Source organism: Pygoscelis adeliae, unplaced genomic scaffold, assembly GCF_000699105.1.
Source record: "Pygoscelis adeliae isolate BGI_AS28 unplaced genomic scaffold, ASM69910v1 Scaffold218, whole genome shotgun sequence".
Taxonomy (NCBI): domain Eukaryota; kingdom Metazoa; phylum Chordata; class Aves; order Sphenisciformes; family Spheniscidae; genus Pygoscelis; species Pygoscelis adeliae.
In genome coordinates, this window is record NW_008825433.1 from 4,153,560 (window position 1) to 4,163,051 (window position 9,492).

The following is a 9,492-nucleotide window of genomic DNA, read 5'->3' on the forward strand; positions in this document are numbered from 1 at the left end:
GTAACCTTATGCAGCGCTCAGTGATATGACACATGCTAATGACTCCCTCTGGGTACCGTGTCAGGAGTCCTCAAGCTCAGGCTGGTTAATAGCATGGCTGGCGATGATAACCTGAGAGGAGTCTCTGCTCTCCCCTGTCCCCTGGTCCCCAGCTCACTGCTGGCTGGGGACAAAGGGCAGTGTGATTAGTATGCTGCTCCTCATCTCGGCAGTGGCGAGAGCCCCAGTGCTGGCAGTCTCCTGCCTGGTTGCTGGGTGGGCTTTCCTGGGGGGAACATCTCATGCAACTGAAGTCCAGCCTGTATGGGACAGAAAATGCAATGCAGATAGCCTTAGGGAGGCAACTCACTTTGGGAAATTTCCCTCCCTTACCTGAATCATTGCCTTTAGGGATGTGACAATTTGACTTCTTTTCCCCCATAGCCATTCTCTTTCAGGTACCAAATACACCTCCTGCCCCATCTCCTCCATCCAGGCAGTCCCCTCATCCCAGCACCCTGCCTCTTTGACCTTCTTCTGAAAAGGACAGGGCAAAAAGGACAGGAAAGGAGTCTCTTTTTAATGGGGTACGGAGGTCAGAATTTGATGCATCTCCAGCAAAGACCCCCCGATTTCCACAAAGATAATACCACCAGCCCACTTGTTGGGCTGCTGTGGAGCTTCACAAATGGGTACCAGGAGAGCTCATCAGAAGGAAGATGCTAAGCACAGAGATTCTCCTTTCCAACCTTTGCCCCCTTGTATCATTACACTCAAATGGTTTTCCACGTCTAGGATCACAAACCTCAGAACTCACAAAAGGTTTTCTGCCATCAAATCCTTTTAAAACCGTTGTCAAACACATTGATGCCAATATTCCTGCTAGCAGGGACAGCTGGTCTTGCTGTCTTCTTATTGTGACAGTGAGAAAAATTGAGGCAGCACAGAAAGTTTAAAAGCCAGCATGATTGCATTTGGCTGTCTAGTTTCAGATTTCTAAAGCTCTTTTTAATCAGCAGAAGAGAAGCGGTCTGGTTTGTGGGCATGTTGCATACTGCAGCTCTTGGGGATGTAGTAAGATCTGTGGATGCTCTTCTGTCTAGAAAATGTAAGTCTGTGGCTTAGAAGCCACTTGTAGGCACCCAGATGTGACACTTTTGACCTACCGCACCGCTCCAGAGCTGCAGGGTGAGCTAAAGGAGCTCAACAACCGAGCCAATTTTCTAAGTCTCCTCTGAGCGCGTGACGGACAGGAGAGATTCTGGGAAGGGTGACACTATCTGTGTGCTGCTGAGTGACAGATGGCACAGCAGATCCAAAGCACAGAGGAGATGCATAAGGCTCTCGTCTCATGCCGCCTATCATTATTATCTACTCCCACGTGTGTGAAGCGGCTGTGATTTTTCCCAGACATATTCCCTGGTTTTCAGTTTCCTGGGGGGAAAATCCCTCTCTGCCCAGAAGCCCAAAGCCTGGAAACCAGATTCAGATCGAGAGCCCTGTGAACAGAGCTAGATGTAATGAGTGAGATAAATGTGTGTGCGTACACAGAAGATGCCCTTCTCCTTCCTGCCGTCTGCTAGAGTCTCTTCCCTGCTCGCAACTGATTGTTATCGCAGCAACACTGCAAAGTGAGGGATGCATTTGCCTCTGAGGCTTTGAGGCAGGGCAAGCTCAGCATCTGCTTTGCACCGCCGCCACCACGCAGGCTCACAAACTGCAGGGAGAAGGGATTTCTCTTACCAGCCCCAAATGGTTGCATGAGAAGTTGATACTCGTCACGGTGGTGTTCTGAGCCAGGACCTGGGAGAAAAGCGTAGCGGTTGGCTCTGACAGGTTATTACTTCCCAGGTGGATGGACTTCAGGGTGGTGTTGGTCAGCAGGGCACGGCCGATCGCCTCCCCGCCTTCATCCTCCACGCAGTTGAGGCGCAGATTCAGGGAGGTCAGGGTGGAGTTCTCAGCCAGGGCTCGAGCAAGAGCCTGAGCCCCCAGGTGATGGATCTGGTTGTTACACAGATCGAGGGTTTCTAATCTGCTGCGGTTGATCAACTTGCCAACAGCTCGTGCCCCCTTGTCCCTGATGAGATTGTGGGACAAATTCAGCTCCACCAAGCAGGGATGATCGAGCAAGTTACGGACCAGCAGCCTGGTCTTGTCATCATCCACTTTGCTTCGTGTCAGCTTGAAAACCTGTGGGGATAAAGGACAGGGACGCTGAAACAGCCAGCGCTTTGGACTGAGCTTTGTACAAGACCTCAAGGGAGTTAAGCCCATGGCCCACCAGGCAGGATTCACCTCCCTTCACTTCAGACACCTTTAGTCAGTAGACTCAAGTAGTTGCTTTTATAGTAGGCACATACTTCCAGCAGGCAGGACATGCCACTGACGTCCCGTGCCTGTTCTAGGGAGAAATGGTTCATCTCCTGGAAACGCCTGTTCCTCTCCTCAGACTCCACGAGATCTCTGACACAGGGGGCTAAATTAAAATGAGATAAAGCTGCCCAAATGTCTGCAGAGGGTAACAGCAGAACTCACCCCAGATCGCAGTCGAACACTGTCTGAATAACCACATGCACCAGTGCTAACCCACAGTGCTCTTTGTGAAGGGCAATGTCCTTTGTGGCCAGGGCACCTCAATAGCCACAGGAGAAGTAATTTCTCTTCTGGAAGCCAAGCAGACAAATATTTCCGAAAGCACGCCAGTCTGTGGGGAGAGCGTTCAGCCAGCTCCCTCTGGCTGTGCTCTGGATAGCAATGCCCGCTAACGTTTTGGAGGGGCTGAGTATCTGCACTGCAGTTGCCACAGAACTGAAGATTGCGTTAGCGCCCAGAAAGAAAAAGCCTCATCACTCTAAGGCAAATGTGAATATTTTCCCATGCCCTTCTTGGGGGTGTCTGCTGCTCTGAGGCGTGTTGATATGTATTTACTGAGCACAACCACCAAAAATTCCTTATGAAAAACTCTCCCTGGGCTTCTCCTCTCCTCCCTCCCAGAACTATGTGAGGAGTTAAAACAGGAGTGTTGCTTTCTCTCGGGCTACCGGCAACATGTTTTGTGGGAGCAAGTATTTTTCTCACTGACTCTCTGACAACCTGTTCTAACAAGGACATATGCAGAACAAGATACTCAGCGCTAGGCCAGCAAGTTAACATCTCTGCGCTCTGCCAGACTGCAGCTTGCAAAGGGAAGGGTGCAAAGCAAAACTGGTCCCTGGGTTTCTGTTCCCCGAGCAATTTGAAGATCTAGCTGAGGAAGAAAGGCTCAGTTTGGGATACGTTACTTTCAAGTTGTGGCACATCTTCACAGCAACAGCCAGGTTGCAGCAGTCCTGGTGGGTGAAGTTAAAGAGGTTCCACTCGAAGTTCATGCCACAGTCCTTCACGCCGTAAGTGAGATGAAGCTCCTCCAGGTGAGGGAGAGCAGTAATGAGGACTCCCAGGTCGTAGTGATGCACGGAGACCTCACCGAGCCCAAAATCACTCCCTGTATCAGAGACGTCATCCCTCTCCTCCTTTTGATCCACCTTCACTGGTGGCAGGAACTGATCAACCTCCAGTTTCCATACATAGTCTTTGCAGAGCGGGATGAGCTCTAGGACCTGGTTGGGGTCTGTGGTGTTAGGGATGAAACATTTCAGGATGTTCTCCAGGTGACGTTCGAAGAACATCCGTTTCCAGCTGTCTCCATAGTTGGAGATGTCACACACTTGCCAGCGGTCAGTGCAGCACCTCTTCCAGTAGCCCTCATCGCTTATTAGGTTGGCAGTCACAGCGAGCGGAAGGCCAGTGGAGAGTCTGTCCAGCACCTTCCTTTGGTGCTCAGGCAGAAGACAGTCCAAAATAGGGTTCTCTGGAGGGGAGGAAGAGAAGGAGAGGTTGGTCTGGGCTGTAGGAACCATGGCTGGCACTATGGTTCTGCTTGAGCCCCCAGATGTGTGCCCGTGCCCTCTCCTCTGCTGATACTAACTCTTCTCAGTTGCCAGTGGCTGGTGCAGGGAGCTAAGCTGGCAAAAAATGTGTAGGATTCATCTCCTACATTTCTGTGTAGGATTTCTAACTTTTACAATAAAACATCAGTCTAATCGGTTTGCTCCCATAATATTTGGGAACTGCATCAGTAACTTAGCTCCCAGTTTAAATTTAGTTTGAATGCAGTTTATATTCAGAGCAGGACTTCTGCTCCCAAGAAAGCTAATTCAGCCCTACAGCGATGGGAGAGCTTGGCTTGTCATTTGCTGAACTTTCTCCCTTTGGTTTCTAAGCATATTGAAGGATGATATTTGAGAACGACTGTCTGTGTGCTCTTCCTGCAAGTCCTTGTGCCTTTTTATCTTTACTCATGTGTCTGTCTTACCCCAGACTGATTCCTGTTCCTTTCCACTAAGACCCACTCTTAGCTTTTAGATCCACCTTGTTTAAAAAAAGTTCTCTTTTTCCAGGAGCTTTCTCCCCTCAGTCTCTTTCCCAATGCTTGTCTGTCCTGGTTTCAGCTGGGATAGAGTTAATTTTCTTCCTAGTAGCTGGCATAGTGCTGTGTTTTGGACTTAGCATGAGAATAATGTGATAACACACCGATGTTTTAATTGTTACTAAGCAGTGTTTATACTAAGTCAAGGACTTTTCAGCTTCCCCTGCTCTACCGACTGAGAAGGCTGGAGGTGCACAAGAAGCTGGGAGGGGGCACAGCCAGGACAGCTGACCCAAACTGGCCAAAGGGATGTTCCATACCGTGTGACGTCATGCTCAGTATAGGATGTTCCATACCATGTGACATCATGCTCAGTATAGGATGTTCCATACCATGTGACATCATGCTCAGTATAGGATGTTCCATACCATGTGACATCATGCTCAGTATAGGATGTTCCATACCATGTGACATCATGCTCAGTATAGGATGTTCCATACCATGTGACATCATGCTCAGTATATAAACTGGGGGGAGTTGGCCGGGGGGCAGCGATCGCTGCTCAGGGCCTGGCTGGGCATCGGTCAGCGGGTGGTGAGCAGTTGCATCGCTTGTTTCCCCCCGCCCCACGTTTTGTTTCTCTCTCTCTCTCTCGTTGTTTTACTTTCCATTACAATTATTATTATCTCCCCATCCCACCGGGGCGGGGGGAGGGTGAGCGAGCGGCTGTGTGGTGCTTAGTTGCCGACTGGGCTTAAACCACGACATTATCCTAAGTCTCAGCTGGCTTCTGTCTGGTGGAAGTTCTTTGCAGTAAGAAATACCAGAGAAAAGCCGTGTGTACTCACACCATGAATGCTTGGTGACACATACACGATAGTGTTGAGTAACAGAAATCATCAGTGGAGAGGCCTATCTGCGCATGGGAAATCAGATTTTGAGACACAAAGTGGGGTTTGCTTTATATTTCCTCTGTCTCTGTGGCAATTCCTTCCTAAGGACTCCCAGAGTTTTACCACAGCCTCTTCCTGGAGTGTCTTCTCCAGTGTCCTACAGCTGGCACTGCAGTGACCTTCTCTGCAAAGTCCCACAACACAAGCAGAGGTGGGACACGTATGGGCAGAACTGGGCTAGCTTCACGCGGGCTCACTCAGGCAGCACCAGTGAGCAAGATGCAGCTGCACAGCTCAGGTGAGGGTATGAGGGTCCCCAAGACACCGAGCACACTGCTTTTACGCGCACGCAACACAGGTCCAATCCATTTGGCATCAGACTGACTGACCAGGCTGATAGGACTGTAAGGGTCTGCCAGCTCAGACCCCCAAGTACCATCAGCTCCTGGCGTAAGGCAGCACTGAGCTCCTCTATACTGTCTTACAGTCCCAATGTAGACATAGCCTTAGACCTATCTTTGGTCTTTGCTGCCACTCCACTGAGCCAGCCAAAAAGACAGGTAGGCCCTTTCTTTCCCTCTCCCAGTCAGTTCCCAGGTGAGACATGCTTTTTCTGTTCTGCTGTGCTTCATCCATCAGTCCACCTGCTTCAAAAGCATATTCCCTGCCTGAGGATATAACTTGTCACATCACCACCAAAAGCCATGAAGAAGGCCTGAGACTGTGAGTACAATATGTATCTGAGATGGTAGCTCCTCCGAGCAGGGAGCAATTCTCCAACTCTTTGTACAGCACTCGGCACAATGGGGCTCCATCCTTGAGTGCTACCATAATGCATGCGTGAATCAAGAGAAGGAAACAGCGACTTCACAGCCCCAGCCACGGTTGAGGTGAGTGAGTCCAGCAGAGCACAGAAGGAAGAATAAATGATAGGACAAGGTTAGGGCAGAGTCCCATCCTGGATAGCAGCCCAGAGGACTACAGCCATCCCTGGAGTGTACAAGTCCATACTTAGCAACTGAACAGTTTGTTTAACTAGCTGCCTGAGGGGATGTTTCTCCCCATCTGTTCCTTTGGCAGGGCTGGGTACCACACTGCCTTTTAGATGCATCTGCCTGCCTCGTTGACCCTCTGCTCCCCGGGACTGACACTCTCTCTCCATGTGTCCCAGGGGAAACACGCTCCCGCTTACTTTCAAAATTGTGAACGATGTGCTGGAGGCAGAGCTCAGTGAGATGGGGGACAGTGGCGAGGGACCACTCGGGATCCTCAATGACGCGGTGTGTATAGTACGAGTGAGCAGCAAAGCCGGCCTGGGATGGATACGGCGAGGGAACGGCTGTGCTCCTGTCACCAGCCGCTGGCTGCTGCATCCTGCTCAGGAAACACTTCTCCTTCAGGAGAAGCAAGAGGAAAATTGCTTGAGAGTCACCACCACATTTTCGAGCTGGGCTGCCTGCAAAAGAAAAAGGCAACTTTAGAAAGAGGCCAGCGATAAGAATGGTCTGCTCACAGTGCTCTCCTGTAATGCACTTGGCCCCTGCCCTTTGCCTGCCTCCTCTGCTTGGACTGGAAGCACTGAAGCAAAACAACTGTTATTCAGCCTTATCTTTATACACCGCCCTGTCCAAAGAGGTCTCTAGGTACCATGTGTAATAAGCAGATAATAACGTGGTGTTAATTCAGAGTGCTGTTGAAGAGGATGGACAGGAATTGATTGTTTACTATCTTTTCCAGTAAAAGAAATAGGTGAAGCTGGCAGGAGCTGGGTTTAAAGCAAAGGAAAACAATGGTTCTTCACACGGTCTGCAGTTGAACTGGGGAATTCCTTGCCACGGGATGTTGTGGATGCTGAGAGTCTGTGCAGGTTCCAGGACAAGTCCATGGAAGAGAAACCCCTTGAGAATGATTCAATGCACAGAAACCACATCTGGCTCAGTGTGAGTTGAACACAGCTGGAGGTGGGGAGAGTGCTGGAGGAAAGAAACTCACATACTTGCATTGTTTTTCTACTCTTCTCCAGGCATCTGCTTCTGACCACTGTCAGAGATGGGATACTGGGCCAGACCATCCCCTGGTTTGATCCAGTATGCCTGTTCTTATGACTCTTTAAAGACAGATGATTTACAGATGAATACACTATAAGTGTATTAGGGTTTTTTTTCTGCTTTTCCCAATTAGTCTCCAGCTGAACTCCTTCCAAACATCCATTAGCTGATGAGACGGGTCGGACCTGTTCAGACCACGCGGGGCCTAAACAGATATGAGCTAAAAGAACCAGCCTGGAGCAGAAGGCAGGATGCCCAGTCCTATTAGCTCTGCGGAGCTTTCCCAGACCAAAGCTTCCCATTTGCTGTTTCCTGCCCCAACCTCAGGACCAGTTCTCTCAGTCATCAGAATCCCACGTGTATGGTTATTGCCTGGAAGTCCTAATGGTTTCCTTCCCAGCCCCACCAGCCTGAAAGAGGCAGAGAAGACACTAGGAAGGAGTCTGCCCCTTGAGTTCTGGGTTCAACGAGAGTGCCCAGGCTTGGTGAGCATCTCCCAGGGCACACAGACCCATGCTGATCCTTACCAGGGCTAACCGGACATAACAGGGCTGCAGCGCAGGGCTGGGCGGTTAGAGACTGCAGGACACCTAAAAGAAGCACGAGGCAGATGGATGGATGGCAACGTCGGAGGTGAGGACAGCTTCCTGCAAGACCAAGAGGATGCCTCTGGGCAAAGGTGGCCTTGCACCACAGTAGAGTCAAAAGGTGGTAACATCCTGCACAGAAGATGACTGCCATGCAGTATCTTGTGCCACAACATCCCCCAGCTGGAGTGCTTTGATCCCAAACAGCTCCTCCTTTGAGAAGGGCGTGAGCCAAACAGTGCTCCCCAGATGAAACGTCTTATGTCCTTCCCCTGCACAGGGCTGCTCCCTTCTCTGCCCTCCCAGTTTGCGCTGCCTCAGTCAGCACAGGCCCCTCTCTCCCTGAAAGCTTTGTAGCTGGCTTTGCTAGTGTTCCTCCCTCTGTTCCTTCCCCCTCCAAAAGACATCTGAGGAAGGGCCTGCAAAGGAACCAGCAAAAGGGGGAAGAGAGGAGATCTGTGAAATGCTGAGAACTAGAGGAGAGGAGCAAAATGATTCATGCTGTACTGCAGCAAATACGTCAGCAAAGGCTTCTTCAAATGCACTTGAAGCAGGTCCGAGAAGAGAGTAACCATTTCAGGATGAGAGTCAGGAACGGGTGGAGATGGCAGTGGCAGGGCATCCTCCGGCACAAAGCAGGACGACGAAGGGCGCCAAGGGCAGGGAAGCTGTATTTCCTGGGAGGCACTAGCGTACGGATGACAAAGGCAAAGGCTGTAGAAAAAGGGTGCCTGGTCTGAAGAAGGGTGGGTGTGGAAGGAGAAGGAATGAGTGATAGGCAGATGTGAGGACTGGGAGTCCTTTCTCTGTGAAGCTCCCGGCCCCCAAAGGAAGGTGCTGTGATGGCGGGCCACCATTGAGGGGGACGAGAAGAGGCCTGATTCTCCACAGCACACTGACCCAGCTGAAACCCAGCTCTTGGTGCTTGATGGACTTCAGCAGAAGGGCAAAGCACAGCCGGATGGCAGTGAGGTGGCATTAATAGAGGAGAAGTGACCGGGAAAAATGTTTTCTCTTTGCTCCATCCTTTGTCCTATTCAAAAAGCATCTGTGTCACTCTGTCCCCCAGGCCAGTCACAGCTAATTGGAGCTTCTGATGGCTTTCCTGACCTTTTGGAAGCAATCGTTAAAGGCCAGCTGTTGGGGAAAGCCAATGCAGCATCAGTGGCCTAGGATTATTTCACAGCTGCATTCCGGCAGATGATCTGATTGCCAGTTTACCAATGGCAGATTGATTTTTAGAGGGTACGTAACCTGTGGCGCATGCGGGACTGCCAAAGGGGCTCCTGGAGAGCAAGCGGGAGACACAGCTGCCCTCGGGCAAAGCTGAAACCCAGCTCTAGAAACAGCGGAGCCTCTCTGTACATTGGATGAAGATTGCTGAGCGAAGCTCGCCTGCAGCAGGAGGTCAGCCGGTGTGCACTACCCAGCTGTGGACAAGCCCCAGTGTAGGGTGGCCCCAAAAGAGAGGCAAAGAGCTCGGGGTGTCTGTGTCCGGGCTGTTGAGGAGCTTTCCCTCGACCTGAGCTCCACAAGGAGTCAGCTCAGCTGACTCCGCCATCCCCACTCGGCAT

The 9,492-nt window shown here is 50.9% G+C and overlaps 1 protein-coding gene across 1 annotated transcript in view; it reads right to left on the reverse strand.

Moving 5' to 3' along the window:
* The window catches only part of TCTE1 (t-complex-associated-testis-expressed 1), a 7,043-nt gene extending 387 nt beyond the window's left edge, over positions 1-6,656 (reverse strand). Inside the window, exons 1-3 of the mRNA XM_009331069.1 lie at positions 6,476-6,656; positions 3,264-3,832; positions 1,723-2,172 (exon numbers count right to left, since the gene is read on the reverse strand). Coding sequence (XP_009329344.1) covers positions 1,723-2,172; positions 3,264-3,832; positions 6,476-6,656 — 1,200 coding nt within the window. The remainder of the gene's footprint in view (positions 1-1,722; positions 2,173-3,263; positions 3,833-6,475) is intronic.
* Positions 6,657-9,492: the final 2,836 nt, after the last annotated feature.